This window comes from Martes martes (assembly GCF_963455335.1).
Source record: "Martes martes genome assembly, chromosome: 3".
NCBI classification, from domain to species: Eukaryota; Metazoa; Chordata; class Mammalia; order Carnivora; family Mustelidae; genus Martes; species Martes martes.
Genome location: NC_137890.1, coordinates 187,782,109 through 187,806,669, shown reverse-complemented (window position 1 = coordinate 187,806,669; position 24,561 = coordinate 187,782,109). Strand labels below are relative to the sequence as shown.

At 38.5% G+C, this 24,561-nt stretch overlaps 1 protein-coding gene across 1 annotated transcript in view; it reads right to left on the bottom strand.

Annotated features, from left to right (window-relative positions):
• The window catches only part of HECW2 (HECT, C2 and WW domain containing E3 ubiquitin protein ligase 2), a gene marked incomplete at its 5' end in the record, with an annotated part of 220,054 nt that overhangs the window by 65,053 nt on the left and 130,440 nt on the right, over positions 1–24,561 (bottom strand). The window contains 2 exons of the mRNA XM_080799839.1: positions 2,062–2,164; positions 5,505–5,639. Coding sequence (XP_080655965.1) covers positions 2,062–2,164; positions 5,505–5,639 — 238 coding nt within the window. The remainder of the gene's footprint in view (positions 1–2,061; positions 2,165–5,504; positions 5,640–24,561) is intronic.

The window sequence follows — 24,561 nt, the reverse complement described above, 5'->3', positions numbered from 1 at the left end:
GACCTGAATAGATATTTTTCCAAGAAAGACATAAAGATAGCCAACAGACACTTAAAAAGATGCTCCACATCACTAATCATCAGAGAAATCCAAATCAGAACCACAGTGAGACATCACCTCACACCTGTTAAAATGGCTAGTGTCAAAAAGACAAGAAATAACAAGTGTTGGCAAAGATGTGGAGAAAAAGGAACCCTTCTTTACTCTTGGTGAGAATGTAAATTGGTGCAGTCGTTATGAAAAACAGTATGGGGGATCCTCAAAAATTAAAAATAGATATATCACATGCTCTAGTAATTCCACTACTAGATATTTACCCAAAGAAAAAAAAACATTTAAAAAAATGTACACACCCCTCTGTTCATTGCAACATTATTTACAATAGCCAAGATAGGGAAGCAACATAAACGTCCATCAATAGATGGGTAAAGATGTGATTCTGTATATAATTCTATATTTAATAGAATATTACCCTGCAATAAAAAAGAATGAAATGGTTTTTGTCCTCTACCAAAATGTAGAGGACAAAAAGCATTCATAAATTTTATGTGGAAATAAATGCCATTAAGCCACATGTAGGTATTTACCAAACCAACTATAGCAACAGCTACAGCACAACTGGCATTATCAACTACGTATATAACTTTGAAAGGAAACTGTGTCTTTGTCAAGTCTAGCTAATGTCCACAGAAATTTAAAAACAGTTCATTACAATTCATTAAGAGCTCTAATAATTAATTTTTTATCAAGAAAAATAATCTGTTTCCTTAAGATTATTCATCTTGATCATATCTGTTTCTAATCAGATAATCAGATATATAGATGTATTCAAGCCCCAGAACTAAATGTCTGGATTCTCAAACATCATCCTAGTTCAGGCAACACTCTTGTGTTCATAAATATGTCAAGGAATATGCCTTACTTAAACTAACAAATGATCAAACAAAAGAAATATAATGCTCTAAACATTTTCCAGTTCAAATTTCAGCTACATCATGCTGCCTATGTGTACATATTTCAGTTAAATGTGAATAAAATTTTAAAAATACTATCTGCTCACAGAATCTCCCTGCAAGCTTGAAGTGTATCTAACAGTACATTTCATCATACATAAATAATGAAAACACTTAAAAAAATTTTTTTAGAAAACGCTTTTATAACTAAAATTTGGTCAGTGGGTTTTTACATTCCATCTACAATCAGAGACTAGGCAAGTTTTTGAGTAACTATTTTAAAAGATTTTAAAATTCTCTGTGCGGTACTTAATATCCTATTAGTAAACGGCATAATAAAACAGACTATTGGACTTAGATCCAAGATTTCTTCTTGTCCAGTGTTTGCCAAACTAGTTAAGTAATGCCATGGGCATTACTTTTATTTCATGTTCAAGTTTTCCTTAAAGAAGTGAAAATTTTAAGGTAAAAACAGACCAATGGACAGCTACTCGAATTTAAGATGAAGCAGGGAGCCCACACAGCCTCCTGCCATCTGTCTACTCCACCTGCCTGAGGGCTCCAGGTGTGAAACTGATCTACTTCAACCTCATCACGTGACTAATAACTCAAGTTGTTCTTTAGGTCTATTTGCCCCAATTCATTTATTTTTATTTTATAATTTTGGAGTTTCTTCCTGCCTTATATTTGCTACAGATACCTAGCTCTCTACCAAAACCTTAAGAATGTGTCATCATTGCTTTCTTATTGTGAGGCTACTCTAGGTTCACACACTATTTAAGTTCGGTCCCAAGCATTAGATATATTCTAAGTATATGCTTGTCCATTGCCTAATTTGAAATGACCACATAATGTATTTGCCTTAATAGCTTATCTTTCTTTAAGATCAGCTGTCTAATATAATAGCTCTACAAAGAAAAGGTAGAGTAATATAAAAAATCTCATTCCACAGGATCTTATATGACATGAGTGCTTTGCCATTCAAATCAGTTTCTTAGGGATAACGAAACAGTTCTCAGTACAGGGCAAAAGGAGCAGGCCGACAGACCGCATGATTCACAGTGATATGAAAAGCGAAGATAAAGATCTCTAGAAAGCGATGACGTACCCACTGGAACCATGTCCTGGTACTGCGGTCTACTGACTGTATTGAACGTACTCGATGGCCTGGGAAGAACCGGTGGTCCTGTATGTCGAGAATCTTCTCCCACCTGCAAACAGAAGCATCATTTATGGTCTGCCCCAAGACCCAGATGGTTTAAATCGGCACACGGAGCCTAGTTATTCAAAATACTTGACAACGAGCATGAAGTGTCAACTGACCAGAAACGATGCCACCTGAGGGGCCAACACAGGGCTCCCAAGATCTCTGCTTTAGTGGCTGAATTGGGGGTATGGGTTGGGATGTCCATGTCCTTGAGAGGGGCTGGGGCAGTGACTACCAGGTGGTACAGACGTAGTTCATACGTGTATCATCACTGGGGTCGTAGAAGCTAAACAGCAGACCTGTTCACCAGGAATAACCTCTGCTTTGACAGAACCCAAACCTGCAACAATACATAGGAGAGGGAACCTAGGAAGCCCCAGGACCAGGTTATCCCTTCTTCTGGCCAAGGAAGGTCCGGGAATTCCCTGCACAGCAGAGGCCACACCGGCTTCGTGTGGGGTACTGAGGTGGCGTATGATCTCCTCAGAAGCAATCTTACATGCCTATTAGAGCACCCGGTACAACAGCTCTTTCTGGTTTGAACCTCCCACACCAGGGAGCTAATCGCAACAGGTGTGAGAGAGCTAAATAGGGTTGCCCCAACCTGAATTATTTATTGTACCTATTACAGACTTAGAAACCCGTACTTGCAAGTCGATCAGCAAAAATGCCCTTCCACAGTCTTCTCAGCAAGCTCTAGCATTGCTTTAGCTTCCGTTTTAGCACTGCCCTCCCCATATTACAGAAGGCTTTTCAGACAACAGCAGAAAGGACGTATCAGACAGTAAGAGAAGGAAAAGGGCAAAATAACATAGTGGATTTAAAAATTGGTACTTCTAAAATAGAGCTTCTACTCCCACTCATTCAAAATTCACAACCATTTTATCACATTGTATCTGTGAGGTGTTTGGTGAGCGTTTTTCTGAAGGCCCTAAAACTAAAAATACCGTTCCCACTCCACGCGGCTTGCTTGTCCCCGAAGAATACTCTCCCTCGCTCTTCACAGTGTAGTTCAAACAGCCCCTCCTCGGTGAAGCCTTCCCTTCTGTTCAAGCTGACGTTAAATGCACCTGCTCTGAGCTCCCACAGCACCTGATACACATCGGTGAAGCAGCTGCCATTATTACCGTTTTATAAAGTGTCTTCGTTCATGTTTTTATTCATTGGTATTGCAGTTAGTTTCCCATATTTGCTCCTTAGTAAGAACAAGGAACATGTGTTATTTGGGTCCTTCACACCAGCTACTCTGTCTCTACCCTGCCAGTGTTTGGTAAGAATGACTCTGTTGGATGGAAGATAAATCAACACTTCCACCACCTGTAATATTTGCTAAACGGGGATAAGAGAGTAGACAGAAAGACTCCTGTGTGTGACTAGAAGTTTCTCGCTCTGCTTCTCTTGAATTATTGGCTTTGAAGAATAAACTCAGCTACTCTCAGAGGAGACTCGATTGTTAACGACACCTTGTTTGTCAGTCACAGAACTTACCATTTTAATACATGAACATATTCTTTCCCTCCTGTCAGTATGTGGTCATGCATCATTATTTCCCAGAACAGACAAACGTCTTCTCTTCAACACCTCACTTCCTCGAACCAGACCGTCCGACGGGGGGGCAAGGCCAGATAAGCGTGGGGAGCGCTGCAGGCTACCCCAGAAAGCACATTCCCGTCAATGGCCTGACCGGGCTGGGGCTGACTGCTGAGTCTTTACGGGGTTATCTCTGTTCCATGGCTCGGTCCCCTTCAACACTGAAGAGCTACCCTCACTTAAATTTGAATGGGTACCTTAGGATCCCTCTACCACAACAGGCTATTACTAGACTATGAAAATAACCAGAGGGCCGAGGCAGAGGAATTGAAAGAAAAAAGAGGGCAGCTGTTAATCTTAGGCAGAGTCCCCACCCGACCCAGCAGCCAGCTCCATACTGTGAAGTCAAGATAAGGCAAGTGGCTAAAGTGCACTGGCCTTGTGATAGAGTCAGGCAGGGCCCTGATGATGGTACTTATCACACACAAGGTCCAAAGGTGAGAGATCTGTTCTGCTTTCAAGATGAATGCTGTTCATATCGTCCAGTTCACCACTAATGGTTTCCATGGCAGCAAAGTAAAGATTTATTAACTACTCATAAAACACAAATATTTCTGTGCATACCTCACCCTGCAATAGACTCATATATCACTTTTATATGAGGTTCTCAAGTATACTCTTCTACGTCTGCACTTACAGTCAGCAAACACACAAGCATGTAAATCATGAGGGGAAATTCCAAGAGCAGAATTTTGATGAATCAAATCCAGTTCTTTATCGCGTTCATAATTTTTCTTATGAGAGACTACAAAAATATCTGACCTAAAGTATAATACTGAAAATCTAACATGCACATAGACATGGAAAAGACATGCTGGAAAAGAATCTTAATTTTTTTTTTTCCTTGAGCAAAATGTATACCAAGCAATGATAAACATTCAAGGTATAAAGCCAGTATTAAAGAGAAAAAAAAGTTGACTTTAAGAGAAAAAAAAGTTGACTTAGAACATTCCTTTTATTTAAGCTACCAAAGAAAAAAGAAAACAGGAAGTAATTATTTCGTTTTTTCTTTTCTTTGGTTAGGCTATTCGAGAGCCCCCATGTGGTTACCACAGGTCACTGCAAGCCAGCAAAGTGAGAGCGAGGTAGGGCTGTTCGTAATTCCTAATTCTGCCCATTTTCTCTGGGCTCTTAGAGTTCATGAATCAACCCTCAGGTGTATGGTGACTTAAAGAATTAGTGAGGACACCACAACCCCATAGCATTGGCTGAAGATTTTAATTCAACCCAGCAACCCTCACTTAAAAAATCTCCCTGCATGTAACTGAAATTCAGCCCACTAAACGTTACATCTTGGGCCTTCTGCAGTTCGTAGTGGTGACGACTGGGTGTTCACGCCCTTGTGGGACACGAGCATCCCTCAAACTTTGTTACGATTCAGTACACTACCCGTGTGACGTATTTTTGTCCTACGAAGCTGCCCTTAGGAATGCGAAAGGGTTTACCATCATCCTCTCTGGAACATTTTGTAACATTGAGAATTTTCTCTCACCATCTTCTGAATGTAAAAAAATTCCTCACATTCTTCCATCTTTCCTCCCAGATCCGTCTTTTAAAATTTGTAAATGAGGCTCTGTGTATTTCCACAGAAGCCCTGTGAACATTCCAACACTTTCCAGTCTTCAAATGATAATCTCTCAAGCAAACTAGGGAAACAAGACAAGGCAATACTAAAAAGCCGGCCCATTTCCACCACGACCGTGTGCCGTGGCCTCCACGAAGCGCTTCCCCAGGCGGGGGGGCGTGGGACTCACCTCGCCTGCGCTGTGGCTGCGTTGCCTCGTCAGGTGCTGCCGGTGGACCAGCGCGCTCGTGGGTCTACTGCTCTGCAGCGGGAGCCGGGGGTCGATGAAAGTGGTGGTGCGGGAGTTGTGGTCGACAAAAAACGCCTAGGAAACAACCCCCTCAGTCAGTGTCAGTTCGTGCCCCACACTTGTCTTCACTCACCTATCGTGCACACGTTCAGGAAAAGACCGACTTTCGAGTAATGATCTTAGCTCCGTTTTCTCATAATTTTAATCTCTGGGGAGCAGTACTCCTGGTTTTAGGAAATACTCGAAGAGACAGTCATCAAAGATAGGATCTTAGAAAGGAGCCCTATGAAAGGATGGTTGGGCTTCTCTTAACTGCTGCTCTTCAAGCTCTTACTGCTATGGATGGTTATTACCAAGTTTTCATCAGCTGACACTTCAATGTCATTGGGGTCTCCTACACGGCCAGCCCCCCAGACACGTTCCCAGAGTAGTGTCTCCTCCATCTGTCCTACCCCCGCCTGATGAGCCTCCTACTATTTCAGGGCTTTCTCTTGCACATGTTAGGTAATAATTATCTTCAGTTGTTCCACATCTCTACAACCTTACTCACTTAACTGGTACCTCAGTACCGAATGTTCTCTCTAAATGCTTTGATTACGTCGTTGCTCCAATCCAAAGCTTCCGCTGGATACTCACGATCTCCAAAAAACCATTCTGAACCTTTGGCAGTTTTCCAAGATCTTAAAATCTCCTTCCCATTTGCCTTTCCAGTTTAATCGTTGTTTACACATTCCATACAAACTCTATCACCTACGATAACTTTGGGCAAGCCAAAAAGTTCTCTGAGCTGTAGATTTCTTATAAAAACACGTCTTCCTCATTCATAAAAACATACCCCCCCACCGCCATACTGTGAAAGGAGGGAGGAATCATGTCTATGGTGTTTACTGTAGAATCCCCCAATGATGTGAAGTCATAAATGAGCATGAACCGTTTCCCTCGCTGCTGAGGTAAGGACTATATATAATGCAGAAAAGTCTTTTAAAATTCTTTTTGTTTGTTTAATTTTGAAGCTCTACACCAGTGCTATTTATGGTTATCATTAGGAGACAAAGGGTATAAGTCTTCAAAGTGAAATTCGCTCTAGGGAATAAGGAAGCCCATTATCTCAAGGACAATTAGAAAATGTGAGTTTTCCATGATCAGATAAAGTTTATTAGGTCATCAAGATAAAAAAGACTATTAGCAGAGCGGGGAGACACATTACCTAATAGTCAAGTGTCAGGGCACATGATATACGCCAATAACCTAATCAAAAAAGAACTGACTTCTCAAACTAATGAAGCTCAGGTAACAAAGTACCTTAAAGACTAGGAAGGAAAACGCCTAGACAAATCCCAGGGTTAGATGGTATATTTATGTCTATTAAAAAAAATCACCTTTCCATTATGAAACAAAATATTTCTGTATATACATGCTCAGGAAACAAGCAAAACAAATTTGTAGGTAAGCTCCCAAATAGGAAAAAAAAATTTTTTTTTGTAAGATAATACCTTTAAGCAGCAGATGCACTAGAAAACAAAGCAGAGAAATATACTGATTGAGAATCCTTGCCAGTCCATCCGTCCTTCCTTCCTTCCTTTCTATTTGTTTAATTTAATTTAATTTATTATTACTTTGTTATTATTATGTTCTCTTAGCCAGCATATAGTACTGTATGCTGGCTAGTCCCTTCTTTCAATATCTGATTTCCAGATACAAAGACTGAATTAAGTGGAAATTTTGTAGGACATGATGCCATCAGCCTCACATCCCTGGGTAATGCTCCCTTTTTCCTAACATGTCAGGTGGAACATCTATCTTCTCTGAGCTTATTAAAAAATAAAAATAAAAACTCTAAAAAACAGAAAACACCAATGATAAACTCTATATAGACCTAAATTGGTAGATTCTGGTCCCAAATGTGACACTGGTTCCCATTTGATTCGGACTTCTAATACACTTATACATCATTTCTGCCACACTATTCAAAATGTCATGGAATAGAAATTAATTTATTTTTACAAATGGGCATTTCAAAGTAACAGATATCATAATCAGCCACATATCTTTATGAAGTTAAGATTAAGTTTTTATTACTAAAGCAATAATATAAACTATTTTTTTAAGGGAAAAATACAAAGAGTACTAAAATAGAATTGCCTATTTACTCTACCTAATTTCTTAGGAATGTTTTGAAGGGATAGGTAACCATTTAGAAGTAACAATGATGCACTTGTAATTATAAGGACAAATGGGTGTGTACATCTAGGTCAGCTGTGATTTACATGCAGTGTCATAGTATAATTTGATGTTAAGAGGCTTGTCTAAAACCAATTCTCTAAAGAATGATACTGTAAATGCCTCGAGGGAAAGGACTCTTTCTTACCCACCCTGCTATCCCCGATAGCTTTTGGGAGTGCATCTGGGGGAAAGATGGGGCCTTAGTAAATAATGAAACTCTAAAATTCTAATACTTGTCTAAAGTACAGAGACGACTCACAACAAACTAATCAAGTAATAAAAGTCACGTTCTTTTACATAAGCATAGAAATACTTAAAGCTCTTTAAAAAATAAATGAGGGGTGTGTGTGTGTGTGTGTGTGTAAGGTAAAAAGCATGGAGAGTTAAAAACTATAAAACCACAGATAGGATAGAAGTTTTTAAAACACCCCACTGTAGACATGAATTAATTACCAAGTTAAAACTTGAGAAGTGGGAGACAAAGTAGTGGTTACATGGTTGGGATCCAAAAAAAGACAAGGCTGGTTCTGAGAGCTAGTTCCACCACTTACCAGTGACATAACCTTGAGCAAACTACTTAGCTTTTTTAAACCACAATTTCTTTTCTGTGAAATGGGGATAATAACACCAACATCAAAGGAAGATTAAATGAGATGGTTCTTATAAACTTTTTTAACATAGTGCCTGTGACCTCTTAAATGTAACTATTATTAGGACTAATAATAAGTTCTAACGTCTAAGACGTTTTTCCCAGGATCACAATGCTTCTTGCTACATTCCATTCACAAGGCTCAAAAAAATGGAGAACTAGGGAAACTAGATTTCCTGAGCTCTTCGTAAATGTATGTGGCCCAGACTAAGTTATGGTCAATGAGATGTAAACAGAGTGTCACATGATACTTCTGGAAAACCTCCTTACAAGGAGATTTTTACAAGGTCAAGTCCTCCCCTGTCCTTCGTATTTTCTGCTCCCTGAGATAAAGAGGAAATTCATGGCGCTCCAACAGCCATACAGAACCATAGGATGAAAGAAAGCTGAGCAAAAATCAGAAGAGGCCAAGGCTCTTACACCTTAAAAGCCCCAGACTGTCTACCTCTGATTCCTTTATGTGAGTGAATAAAATCTTGTATGTTAAACTTTGTATGGGTCTCTGTCACAAGGCAGCCAGAACAAATCCTAACTGATACTCCGAAGTCTCTGGGATGCAGAAGAAACACGGCCTTTCTAAAATTCAAAGCCTAGAAGAACACATAAACCAGCAACCACCATTACAAATAAAGATTGTTATTATTTGGTAAATAATGACATCTCGTTGTTCACCTTCAATATAGTTGAGTAACAGTTCTGATTTAAGTGAGATGTATAGTTGGGAACAAATAAAGCTGGAATTTGAACTTATCTTTCTATCTGACTCTAAAGCCCAATGAGTAGTACCTCTTTCCCCTCGGTCTCCTTCTCATATACCTTTTTGTTTCCATTCTGCTTTCTGCTCCTTTTCTTTTCCTTTTCATGTTCCTCCCACTCCCCTCATACCTTACATTGTAGGTGATTTTAGAAAGCATTTAAGTATTTATTGAATTAGGCTGGCAATAAGAGCCACTCACAGTGCTGGGCCTTAACACCGTTTCACCACTGAAATGGCTGCAACTAATGTCAGACAGCAAACTTTAATACTCTCCACAGTTAGCATCACTGGCCAGATGCAGGCATGGCTGTGGGTGGGCAATAGGTGCTATTTGTATCCCACAAGGGGTTCAATTTCAGAGTCAAATAGAATGTACATATTGTTGATACATATTTTTTAAGTCTGCCAAGTACTTTGGGAGAAAGGTCTTGATTAAGACCTCTATCAAAATCCTATTACTAGAGCACTAACAGAATGTAGTGCAAAGAAACAATTACTTGGCATGCATTTTGCCTTTGCCCCACCCACTGCGTGACCATGAACAGGTTTCCTTGGTACTTTGCTTTATCCCCATAAAGGGGACCACTCAGGTCACAGTTGGGTTGTGAAAAACGTATCCTACTTTAAAGTAGAGAGAAAAGCATAGAAAAATCACTGTGCAAAATTTAGGTTTGCCATTTCTATTTGTGACACACAAATCAATTATGTCAGAAAAGTGGATCACTTTCCCACAGGATATCCTAAGTAGTTCAAGCCAGTAATGCAGTTGACCTAGTACTTTTTTTTTTTTTTAATGTGGGTCATTTTTTTATGTCACCATCTTAAATAACCTGCCTTTATTTATGAAAGCACTTAACACGTATTAGTAAATTCTGTGTGGGTAAATAGCATGTTGAGAATGTAGACTGTAGAAAAAAAAATCAATTGTATCAAAAAATGGGCCTTTTTCAGATTAGCCATAGCAAAGCAAATTTTGACCAACATAGATTCCCTCCTGTTAAGCTTATTAAGGAAACTGACTCAAGCTTCACAGTGCTGGACCAACTAAGACTAACAACACAGTCAAAAACTGAAAGGAATGCAAATACACAAACTCAAATCTCATTTGAAAAACTTCTTCCCTTTCATTGCTTCAGGGCATGGTGGAGTCAGGAAATATGGGCTGGTTGGAGCCAAGTGGTATTTTAGTGAGGCCAAACAAAATATGCTTCTCTCTTTACACAATTCTTTTTTATTTTTTTAAGCTTCTATTATTTTAAGAAAAGAAAAAGCCATCAGTATTTGAGAAGAAATACCAACCTCAGGCTCAACAAATCTAAGTCACAGAAGTTTGAAATTGTTTCCAGTTAACATTCTGCCAAACCAGGAATCCATATTAAAAGACCATGTAAACAAAATAAAACAAGCTCTAACTATGCTACACAAAGAAGATCAGATCGTCTATCTTCTTCCAAAGAGCTATGGAAAAAGCAGGCAGTTCAAGATGGTGGCACAGGAAGACTCTGAACTCACTTCCTCTCATAGACACGACAAATCTTCAGCTACATATAAAACAATTCCTTCGGAAAAGAACTTTAGAACTAGCTGAACAGCTACTCCACACAACAAAGAATTCCACCCCAGTGTAGCAACCACTGAGTGGGGGTTCACAATGGAACTCCTTGATGAGGTGTTTTTGCCTGATATCAGGTACCCCAGCCCTTGGAACCTGCACTGGAGAGACAAGCTCCCAAAACATATGGCTTGGAAAACCAACAAGACATATCCAGAGGAACCATAGGGCTGTAGGGAACAGAGATTCTGCTCTTAAAGGGCTTGTGTGCAGGCTCACCTGCCCTGGGATCCAGCACAAAAACAGCAGTTTGGAAAGAGCCTAGACCATATGTGAAGAAATTCATTTATTAATCTCAGAGCATCTGCCAGAGGGCAAAAGCCTGTTGGGACTCTCTCGAATGGAGAGTACTAGGATGCCAGGTACTAGGAATGGAGATACTCATGGATGCCATTTTTGCACTCTCACTTTGACTTGTTAGAGCCAACCCTCCACCCTCACACTGCTACTGCTACAGGCCAGAGGCAGCAGGTGAGCACCCCATCCCCCTCACTGCTTTTGCAGGCCTGTCTCCTTTCCAGCTTCCCCCACAGCTCTCCAAAGCCAGGGGGTGTGGGCAGCCCACATAGGGGGTAGCCACTGAGTACTTGGCTCTGGTGACCAGGGGAGATTGCATTTCTGGACCCCATGGAGCTGAAACTAACAGTGAGGCAACTTGAAACACAATCAAGAACTAGGGCAAGTTTAAATAATAAGGTTAATTGCCCACACAGGGACACCCCTTCAAGACTGGGAGAGACAACTCTTTTGCCTAACACATGGAAACAGAGAGTCAAGCAAAATGAAGAAACAAAAGAATATGTTCCAACTGAAAGAACAAGATAAAATTCCAGAAAAACACATTAAAGAAATGGAGATAAGTAATTTACCTGACAAAGAGTTCAAAGTAAGGGTCAAAAGATGCTCACTGAACTTAGGAAAATGGATGAACATCAAGAAAACTTCAACAAAGGGACAGAAAATAAGAAAATACCAAAGAGCAGTGACAGAGCTGAAAAATACAATAACTGAACAACAGCTGAATACAATAACTGATAATACATTAGAGGGGTTCAACAGCAGACTAGATGAGGCAGAAGAATCAGTGATTCAGAAGACAGGGTAGTGGGACTCACTCAAATGGAGCAGCAAAAAGAAAACAAAATGCTTATAAGTGAAGATAACTTAAAAGACCTTTGGGACAACATCAAGCAAAATAACATTTGCGTTTTAGGGGATACCAGAAGGAGAAAAAAGAAAGAAAGGGGCTGAAAACCCATTTGAAGAAATAATGGCTGAAAATTTCCCTAACCCAGGGAAGAAAGCAGACATCCCGACCCAGGAAGTACAGAGAATGCCAAACAAGAGAAACCCAAAAGACCCACACTAAGACACATTATAATTTATATGTCATAATTTAAAGAAGAGAATCTTAAAAGTAGCAAGAGAAAGGCAACATGTTACACAAAAGGGGACCCCCCATAAGACAATCAGCAGATTTTTGAGGAGAAACCTTGCAGGTTAATAGGAAGTGATATGATGTATTTATAATGCTGAAAGGAAAAAGGCTGTTATATATGAGCCTTATTGTAACCACAAAGTAAAAACCTATAGTAGATATGCAAAAGATCATGAGAAAGGAATCTGAGCATTATACTACAGAAAACATTCAAACCACATACAAAAAAGAAGAAAATGGTAGGAACAGAAAGGAACTACAAAAAGCCAGAAAATAAACAAAATGGCAATAAGTACATATCTACCAATAATTACTTTAAATGTAAATGGACTAAATTCTCTAATCAGAAGACACAGAATGACTGAATGGATAAAAACACAACACCTATCTATATGTTGTCTACAAAGGACTCACCTTAGATATAAGGGCACACACAGACTGAAAGTGAAGGGATGAAAAAAGATACAAACAAACCAAAAGAAAGCTGAAGTAGCTATATTTACATTGAACAAAACAGACTTCAAAACAAAAATTGTAATAAAAAACAAAGATGGACATTACATAATGACAGAGGGGTCAATCCAAGAAGATATAACATTTGTAAATATCAACATAGTGTACCTAAAGCAAATATTAACAGACCTAAAGGAAGAAACTGACAGCAATACAGTACTACTAGGAGGATTTAATACCTAGGTTACATCAATGGGTAGATCATCCAGAAAGAAAATTGATAAGGAAATATTGGCCTTAAATGACACAATAGACAAGATGAACATAACAGATGTGCATATAAAATTCTATCCCAAAGTAGCAGAAGACACAGTCTTCTCAAGTGCACAAGGAATATTCTCCAGGCTAGATCATAAGTTAGGCCACAAAACAATTTTCAATAAATTTAAGAGGACTGAAATCATATCAAGCATCAATAGTATGAAGCTTGATGTCAATTACAAGAAAAATGGGAAAATCACAAATATGTGGAGATTAAACAACATGCTACTTAACAACCAATGGGTCAATGAAGAAATCAAAGGGAAAATTTAAAAATGTCTCTAGACAAATGAAACCAGAAATAGAACATACAAAAATCTATGGGGGCAGCAAAACCAGTTCTAACAGTGAAGTTTATAGCAATACAGGCCTACCCCACAACACAAGAAAAAACTTAACTAAACTATATATATATATATATATATAGATACAGATAGAGAGATAGATAGACATAAATATAGATATATATACCTAAAAGAACCAGAAAAAGAACCAACTTCAAAGTTAATAGAACGAAGTAAATAATAGGGATAAGAGAGGACATCAATGAAATAGAGACTAAAAACAATAGAAAAGATCAATGAAACTAAGAGCTGGTTCTTTGAAAAGATAAACAAAACTGACAAACAGGTAGATAGACTAAGAAAAAAAGGGAGACGGCTCAAATAAATTAAATCAGAATGAAAGAGAAGAAATTCCAACTACTACCAAAGAACTACAAAAGAATTATGAGAGATAATTATACACCAACAAATAGGAAAAAACAAAAAGGAAAACCTAGGAGAAATGGATAGATTCCTAGGAACATACAATTTTCCAAGACTGAATCATGAAGAAATAGAAAATAGGACTGGACTGATTATTGGTAATGACATTGAATCAATTATCAAAAAACTTCCAACAAACAAGAATCTAAGACCACATGGCTTCACCAGTAAATTCTTCCAAAACATTTAAATAATATTTAATACTATTCTTCTCAAACTCATCCAAAAAACTGAGAAGAAGGGAATACTTACCAAATTCATTTTGCGAGGCCAGCATTACCCAATACTCAAACCAGATAAAAATACCACACAAAGAAAGTTACAGACCACTATCCCTGATGTACACAGATGTAAAAATCTTCAACAATATATTAGCAAATCAAATTCAACAATACATCAAAAGAATCATATACCATGATCAAGGGAGTTTTATTCCAAGGATGCAAGAATGGTTCAAAATCTGCAAAATCAATGTAATATACCACTGTAACAGAATGAAGGATAACAATCCACATGATCTAGCAGTTCCACTTCTGACTATCTACCCAACGAAAATGAAAACACTAATTCAAAAAGATATATGCATCCCCATGCTCACTGTACCACTATTTACAATAGCCAAATATGGAAACACCTATCTGTCCACTGATGGACAAACACACAAAGAAGATGTGGCATAGATTATACAACGGAATACTATTCAGCCAGAAGAAAAGAAAGAAATCCCGCCATTTGTGGCAACATGAATGGACCTTGAAGGTATTATGTTAAGTGAAATAAGTCAGATAGTGAAAGATAAATACTGTGTGATTTCACTTATCCATGGAATAAAAAACGAACAAACAAAACAAAATTTATAGATAACAGAATAGATTAGTGGTTGCTAGAGCAGGCATAGAGGGTGTAAAATGGGTGAAGGAGTTCAAGAGTTACAAACTTTCAGTTATAAAATATGTGTCTTGGGATAAAATGTACAGCATGATGACTACAGATAATCAGATTTGACAGTTGTTAAGAAAATAAATCTTAAAAGTTCTCATCACCAAAAAATGTAACTTTGGTGATAGATAGTAACTACACTTACTATGGTGATCATTCTGCAATGTATACAAAGGTGAATCATTATGTTGTATACCTGAAACTAACATAATGTTGTATGTCAATTACACTTCAATTTAAAAGAAAGGAGAGCTATGGAAACAAAAGAAGAACAATTTATAAGTTAGAAGCACTGCATGTTGAATCTGTTCTTACTTCTGGCTTCTCTACAAAGTTTTAGAAATGCTTAAAAAAAAAAGAAAAAAAAGAATATTTGCTCACACAGTCTCTCCATTCCAAAATATAATATCACTTCCCAGCTCCTGGCTCCCTCCCTAGTACTTCTCCAATTATTAGGAAGAACACATTATTATTTCCTCCATATTATATCCCCACAGAACCCTTAGTGACTGCAGAAATGAAAAGGCTAAATGATACAGTTTATTATAAGTAAAAAAATAGTCATGCTAATGTTTTCCACCACTTGGTTCAATTGGAGGGAGTGATCCCAAACATTCCATGACATCTGTATCAGTCACAAAAAAGTTAAAGCAGGTTATATTGTTAAACTACTATGATCAGAGACTTAAAGCTTCGAGGAGACAAAACAGGAATACATGGTGTTCAGGCTAGAGTTCTGGAAACAGCTGGTCAGTTAGCAGATGTGGATAAGTCCAATATTCCCAACACTTTAAATATAAAACATGAGCAAAATATATGTTGGGAGTGGTAGTATTTAGGTGTTGGAAATATAGTAGAAGAGTCAGTGATATGCTGGGGATGGCGTCTATCAGCTTGTGAGAGCTGACTGTGATTTTAAGGGAATAATGCTGACAGCCTGAAATGGGCTATGGTGGGAGAACTCACCCCATGGAAAGCTGCAAATGCTACAATCAGCCTTCCTCCACGCTTCCCCTGGAGAGCCAGTTTTTTTTTTTTAATTTACAATAGAAGACTGAGGACGGTGTTATCCAAATCAGCCCATTTTAGGTAAAGCAGAAAGACACTGCCATGAAATTTTAAAATAGCATATTATATTTCATAAAAAAAGATCCAGTACAGATCGCGAAGACAACTATTTAAAAATAAGAGACAAAGGCCATCTCCATATTTGGGTAGTTCCTTCAAGATTGCATGAGTCTAGCATGTTACTCAGAAATACACTCCGCAAACCAATCTTTGCTCTCTTGTCTCTTTCAAAAAGATGCGCTGTCTCAGAAGTAGTCTTTCCTGTTGCATCCTACGTGTACTGACATGAGTTAGTATTTAATCTAACACCTTTTTACCCTGTTAAAAATCAGAAAGAGGTCATTTAAAATCCACATGCTATTTACAGGTTTAGAATTTAATTCCATCTCCACCTGGATTGCTGCATGACTTCGGGTTCTTAAAACAGGCAGCCACCACAAAGAGATACTGTTTCAAAGCAATTAAAGAGATGTGCCACAAAACTAACAAATGTATTCATCGAACTAACAAAAAGCGTGTTTTTCAAAGTGTAGAGCTTATCCTAAGATATTTTCGGGATTCACTTGAGACTTCCAAATACTAAGTTGCATTTTACTCACTGAAATGAACCTGACCCCATAAATTGTAGCTATCAGCTTCATGTGGGATACAACCAAAATCTGTCATCACTGGGTCAACTCTGCAGCCACATCAGCTATTACGGTCTTGTAAAATGAGAATCCTTCAGTAGGCTCACACTGTGATAAATTTCACTACAAAAATATTTGTTCTCGTCTCAAAATCTATCCTCATAACCGTAAGTGCTACTTGCCATGGTCATCTAAGTTCGGTATTTGGACCATTCTGCTATTCAAACTCCCAATCTGATATCCAAAGTCACAAAACTCTACGGTTACCAAGTTTGGATATAGAAATGGATGTCAATTTAGATAGGAGATAGATCATAAGATTTTTGTAGGGAAAAACACAAAAAACTATGGGAGAAGACATTTCACTTTAAGTAAAAAGATGATTCGCATTTTTATTTAATAAAATGAAGTTATGATATTATCACTTTCACAGTTCGAAGTTTCTTAGTACAACTTAGTCCCACGTAGAATGAGCCGGGAAAAACACTGTGTTATACTGCTTGAGAGTACAAAACAAAGAGGCAAGGGGGGGAAAAAGTTATTTCATATTGAACATCTGGAAGGGGGAGCAAAACCTAACATTCTTTTCTAAAAATTAAACCAAATGACAAGCTCATTGCGTGAGCTTAAGAAATAATAAGCTTTATAGTATTTTTCTAATTATCTATGCCATTTTGCATCATTCTCTCTGTTACCCTTAACCCTCTGCAATAGAGTTTCGACTGATAATACTCCACTGACATGAGTCTCTAATGGTTCATTTCATATGTCAGTTCTAGTGGGCCACCAGGTACCCAGACATTTGGCCAGACATTGTGGCTGTATCTGTATGTGTTTCTGGATGATTAACATTTGAATCAGTAGACAGAGTAAAGCAGATGGTCCTCCCTAATGTGGTCAGGCCTCATCCAATCAACGGAAAAGCTCAGAACAAAAAAGGTGAGAAGAGGTAAATCCATCTGCCTAACTGAATTGGGATACTGGTGTTTTCTGGCTTTCAGACTCAGACTGAAACATAAGCTCTTCTTGGGTCTTGAGCCTGCTGGGCTTTGGATTGGAACTTACACCATTAGCTCTCATGTGTGTTACACACACACACACACACACACACAGAGAGAGAGAAAACTTAGCTTATAAAGAGTCTCTTAAAATTTGCCCATTACTGCTTCATAGGAATCAAACACACCTGCCTGGTGTATTCCTATCTTCATGACTTCATTTTCAGTGTTTTTCTTCCCCATGCCCTATCTTTTCTCTACAATCTCTTTTTATCAAAATCATACTCATTAGTCAAGGTTCCGTTGTAATGCTACTTTTGCTAGGAAACTTCCCAGGTATCCCACACCAGAAATACGTCGTCCTGCGCCAGACCACTGCAGACGCAATTCTAGTGCACACTGCGTGTTCTTTTATAGTCCAAATGAGCAGCATTGGGGGTAAACAGTCTAAGGGAGGAATGTCTAGTGGCTTTATACAGGAAGTGTGCGATTCTGTGCAAAGAGATCTGATTTCAGTTCCAGTTCTACTTACCTCGCTGAGAATGTTTTTCAACCTTACTTTCATGACCACGGCTGATAGAGAATGTAACCACCAGAGTAAAGGCAACTGATCCGGCAAGAGAACAAATGCACCAGATGACTGCAATAACCATGGCAGAAAAACCGATGACTCTGGGTTCTTGCACAGTTTTAAGGCGAGAGCAAACACCTGAGGGCAGACTACCCTTCAGTGTCATGAACAACATGGACAACAAAGAACAACAGCAAAAGGATCCCCATTTTGAAGAAACCATTCTTTAACTGCGGTTAAAGGAGATCTGTAGCATGTTAAGGGGAGGACTGGGACATTGACTAATCCTACAGTATATCTTTTATAAAGCCATTGTACGCTTCCTATTAGAGTAAAGATATGGCCACTAACAACAAATCTTTATCATTTTCATAAAATTCTAAATTCATGAAACTCTTAGTTATTGTACTATATAGACCTTTGCTTTAACCTAACCATTCAAATCAAGATTTTGGCAAGATGGGCAGCTATAACCAGGTAGCAGCACTCCTGGCTAAAAATAAAGTAAAATGGGTCATTCAATTGTAGGTATCTGTATATTCCATATCTTTGTTTTCTCCAAATTAAATCACAAATCTCTAGAGGTTTGTAATCATACAGCTTTTATCTTCTATACCGTAAGTCGAGGAATATTAAATCAATGACTGATTATTATAATCTTAGATGTTTTTCTTCCATTTGTAATCCCACCATTATCTAAATGGATGCTAACCATAGCCCCAGGAGCTGGAAAGGTCAGGTTACTAACCCTCACTTCAGAGAAAACTGAGGTTCACAGAGGTCAGATTGGATCTGGAGGATCCAGAAATCCCGACCCCACTGTAGCATAATTTTCTCAAATCCTTCAAATTAACAATGGGAAGAAAGAAAGAGAGAAAGTAAGAGTGAAAGAGAGAGGGGAAGGAAGGAAGGAAGGAAGGGAGGGGGAGGGGAGAGGAAAAAGAAGGGAAGAAAGGAAGAAAGGAGGGAAAGGAAAGGAAGAAAGAGGGAAATGTTCCTAGGTCAAATAAATTTGGTTTTCCTTCTTAAAGTGCATATTTGTCTTCCAGATATATTATCCCCATGAGTACACCCTAATGATCAAACCTAGCCAAGAACCAGAAGCATTTTAAATAAGGCACATTTTAATACTACTGATGCATATTTCTTGTAAAAATATAAAACATTTATATTAACACTGTATCCAGATCCCAAATTATCCTTGCTTTTCACACTCCTGAGAGTGTACAAAAGTTTAAAACTTATTACAATAAGAAGCAAGCAGAACTTGTTTTTGTACTGGCCCACTTTCTTTGCTTATGTTTCATTTCAAAATGAGGCAAGTCAAAATGTGTCCTATATGTTAGGTGAAAATCCTAGGCCTTAAGTCCAAAAAACAAACACAGAGGTTGGTCACAGTTTCATAAGGACAATCCTGCATAATACGTGGCTTAGTTGTGAATCCCACCACTACAGTATCAAAAGAATTAAGGAAATTGAGTAATGGAACAAAATACTGATTAAAATAACTATAGAATTTTGAACAAGAGACCCTTCTAAATGTAATTAGCAGAAAGAAGTACATTACATATTTGATGTCAAATCCAGTCTCAAACCATATCATCTTAACTTCAAAACTGAAGAATCAAGGATTTATAGAATCCATGAGCTGAAAAGGAAACCTTGGCCTGTCTCTAATCTAACCTATTAATTTTTAAAATAGCTTTACATATATTATGAAATATAATTCCGACACATATGATTAATTCATCCATTTGAAGTGTATTACTCACTGTTTCTTAGTATATATACTTGGTTGTACAACCATCACCATAATCTTAGAACATTTTCTCCCCACAAAAGAAACCCCAAATACCCAATTAGCATTTGCTCCGCATCCCACCTATAACCCAAAGAAACCACCAATCCACTCTCTATGACTATAGATTTGCCTATTGTGATCATTTCACACAAACAGAATCATACAGTGATCTCTTGTGATTAGTTTCTTTCATTTAGCAAACATTTTCAAGGTTCATCCATGTTGAATCAGTCCTTCATTCCTTTGTATTGCAAATAATATCCCATTGTATGGACCTAGCACATGTGTTTATCCATTTATCAGTTGATGGACATTTGGGTTGTTTCTACCCTTTGACTATTACAAATAATGCTACTATGAAACATTTGTGTGCAACTTTTTTTTTTTAAGAGTTATTTATTTGACACAGAGAGACATAGTGAGAGAGGGAACACAAGCAGGGGGAGGGGTGGGAGAGGGAGAAGCAGGCTTCCCATGGAGCAGGAAGCCCTGTGTGGGGCTGGATCCCAGGACGCTGGGATCATGACCTGAGCCAAAGGCAGTCACCCAACAGCTGAGCCATCCAGGAGCCCCTGTGTGCAAGTTTTGAGAGGAAGTGTATTTTCTTTTCTCTGGGTATATACACAGTTGTGGAGTTGCTGGATTGTGGGGCAACTCTGCACAACACTTCTTTAGAAACTGTCAAATTGTTTCCAAAGCAGCTCTAGGTATCCTCCAGCAATGTAGAAGGGTTCCAATTCTCCAAATCCTTGCCAACATTTATTATTTTCTAGATTTTTTTTATGGGCCAATGAAATGGGTCTATAGTGGTTTCATTGTAGTTTTGATTTTCACTTTCCTAACAACTAATGATATCAATGAAAGAGAATAGTCCACAACAAATGGTGCAAAGACCTGGATGTCCACAGGCAAAAAAATGAAAATGGGTCCTCTACCGCATGCCATACAAAAACAAAAAAACAAAAAAGATTCAAAATGGATCCTAGATCTAAATGTAAGAGCTAAAACTGTAAAACTCTTAGAAGAAAACACAGGAGCCAACTGTTGTGCTCTGGGGTTAGGTAACGTTTTCTTAGATATGACACCAAAAGCATAAAGCAACAACAAAAAATACAAATAAACGGCTATATTAAAATTGAAATATTGCACTGTAAACAATACCATCAAGACAACTCATAGAACAGGAAAACATATTTGCAAAGCATATATCTTATAAGGCACTAGTATTCAAAATATATGGTTCAAAGAACTCTCATAATTCAATAATACAAAGACAAATAATCCAATTAAAAAATAGGCAAAGAATTTGAATACAGGTTTTTCCAAAGAAGATATACAAATAACCAGTGAGCACATGAAAAGATGATCAACCCAGTCATATGCAGAGATAAGGAAACTCAGATCCAGGAAATCTAAATGACATATTTCAAGTTAGTCAGGTGGTTAGTGGCCAGTGAGGGCTAGACTAACTAATCTTGTACAGAAAAACCATTACAGGCCTTGGATATAGAAAGACATGGTTGTATCCAAGAGTTTACTTGCACACTTAATCTCTTTGAGCCTGTTTCTTCATCTATAGTAAAACCCATTCCACAGGGTTAGTGTGAAAGTTAAATGACCTAATATAATATCCCTCACCTAGAGTTTGGCATCTAATCAGCCATTATTATTATTATATTTCAATATTCTATGTAGCCATAGGATAAGACTTCTATGGTATTTAAGCATGAAGCCATGTATATGTGTCTCTGGGGGTGTGTCCTCTGCTAGATCACCTGGGATCTAATCAAGACATACATATATGTCTCAGTTTTGAAGAATACTAGTAACCCTAGCATCTGGCCTGGGACTCTTCCTCCATGGGATGACAAAGACAATCCCTCCCAGTAGAGAACAGTGGTAAAGTCACACTGATTATGTTCAAATCCTGGATTCCTCACTTGCTTGCACACATTATTTAACATCTCTAAATTTCAGTAAAATGTGGATAATTATAATAATACCCACCTCATAAATTGCCAGGAAGTGTAAATAAGAGAATCCATGGGAAAGTACCTAGTACAGTGCCTGGCATATGGTATGAGTTTTAAAAATGCAGGTATCATCATTATCATCATCACTGTCGTCATCATCATCATCATTATCTTATCTAGAAAGCCTGATATTGTTCTTATTCTTTAATTAATAGTTAACTAGAAATATCTTAATTCTATTCTTTTACGTGAGCCATGGACCTAGTTCACCCTAGAAATTCCAAAAAGAGCATACCAGATCTAGAATTCTGTGAAATTTCACCCGATTTAAATCCCTGGCCTTAAGTAATTAGAAAATAAGTCTCCCCCCAAATTAATGACTGTCAAAGTGCAGTACAATCTCCATCACCTTGTTTAAACAATATTGTGAAAGATCCAAGGCAATATATGCATTAAGGGACGTCAAATGGAGCAAATCTAGGAGCTTTTTCTGGTGAAAGCATGGGAGGAGGAAAGAGTGGGGAGGGAGTCTTCATCGGTCCAAAGCAGAGATTACTAATAACTGGGAAACTACAGGTGACAAGTTTCCTTCATATATCAAACTTGTTTTGAGAACCTGGCATGTGAAAGGCACTGAGGTAGAAGAGGGGGTAATTAAAAACAAATAAAAGAACTCTCAAAATGGGGATCATCTGCTTGGGAAGATAAAACATGCTAATGACTATAGCATGAGACAGATCTGGATAGATGTAATGAGAACAACACAAGGGAAAATTGTGAGGGGATCCAAGGGAGGACTGATTACTTATGCCCAGACTGCTAACAGCAACTCACACTACATGCTGCCCTTCAATGATGCATCTGAAAGCCCCCACCCTCCTTGACAGTGGTAGGAAATCCTACCAGAGGCTCCCATGGCACCTTCTACTACCTTCGTTAGATCGTTAGACATCCATCCACCCTACTCACTGGTGAAAGGCCGGATGAGACCACAGACTCTAGACCTGGACTGCCTGGGTTCAAATCCAATTCCATCACTTTCTAACTGTGGGACCTTGGTCAATTCACTCAACCATGCTCTGCCTTAGTTTCCATCTCTTTAAAATGTGGATAAAAACAGCAGGTATCTGCAAGGCTGCTGTGAGCATGAAAGGAACTAATCTAAGTGTTTATCTACCAAACAGTCAATGCTACATACTACCTAATGTCACATGGAGTGTTAGCTTTTATCATTATCACCGTGGCATGCACATCCGAGGCATTCAGAAGTATGTGGAAGTGTGCTGAATGACTCAATAAATGAAAACAGGAAAGGAGAAGCCTGTCCTTGAGAAGACCAGATTGCATAAGTCCGAAGAGCTAAATTTGAGAATATTCCCCTTGAGAAGCATTTCCTTTCACGTAACTGAGGACTTGGATATCTTATTCTGTGTCAATTCTAAAAATCAGTCATCACTGTGGGAAAATAACTTTGCAGTATTTAATAGCTTTTGTTATATTAAGTGGGGAAAAAGTCTACACCCTTTAAATGTTCTGGAAATGAAGCAATTCATTTAAAAGGGGGGCTAACATGTCAAGACTGGAAGAAAACCTATCAACCTTGGAGGATAAGAACGATGATTTCCAAGCGGCAGTCAAAAGCAGTGCAGCCCAGGAAAGACCAGCGCAAGCCTCTCCCAATGATCCTTTAAACTGTTTTAGTTCCTTGGAAGCCAGACATTTGCAAAGGAAGGATAGGGGTCGGGGGGAATCACAGGGAGATGTACCTGTTTCAGTTAAGATGTCCAGCTTAGCTAAAAACCTTATTTAAGTTCTAATGCACAAAGTAAAGAGATTAGACTAATGTGATAAGCCTTCAGGGCTCTGATAATCCATTCTGCCCACAAGGCTAGGGGTCCTTCTCTATCTTTCCTCCCAAACAACGCCTGTAGCCAAAGCTACAGGGTGCCTGGGTGGCTCAGTCATTAAGCGTCTGCCTTATGCTCAGGTCATGATCCCAGAGTCCTAGGATCGAGCCCTACATCAGGCTCTCTGCCCAGCAGGAAGCCTGCTTTTCCCTCTCCCACTCCTGCTGCTTGTGTTCCCTCTCTCGCTGTCTCTCTCTGTCAAATAAATACATAAAATCTTTTTAAAAAACAACACAAAACAAAAACAAATGCAAAGCTACCAGCAGACTATGAGGTCAACTATCTACCAGCCCACACTCAAGGTTCCTTACAATACCTACAGCTTTAGGCACTGAAACCCCCAAATAAGTCTGAAAGCCTCAGAAAGTAAAATGGACAGTTGTGTTGCACACATAGCGGAGATATGTTTACCTCAGCTTAACTCTGAAAACTTTTATAAAGGCTATCAGATAGACCTTGTTCCTAAGAATACATTGAAACTCTTCTTAAAGTGTCCTAAATAGAACTAAAACTTTTCTCAAGGTCCAGGATTATTAACAAGCAGCTCTCTCCTGCAGTGGGCCTGGCACGTTATGACTGGCAGGAAGGGACTGCCCCACGAGGTAAACACAAGCTCCCGATCGCCTTTAGTGAAGGGTACAAGTGACTTAGCAAGTTAAGTCTCAGAGCAAAAATATATGGCAGCATTATCTCAAGTTGGGCTTTCCCCAGACCCATGGCTCTCTAATGAGCATAACTCCTTAGGACACAGGTAAAATCTTGTCAGAGTTGAGAAGAGAGCTGAATTCTTGGTATGGTACTGCTCTTTTATACCCAGTTGTAATACCATCAGTACTTCCCAAAGTCTTTACTTGGACCGTCTATGTCCTTCCATTCAGTAGAACGTTTACA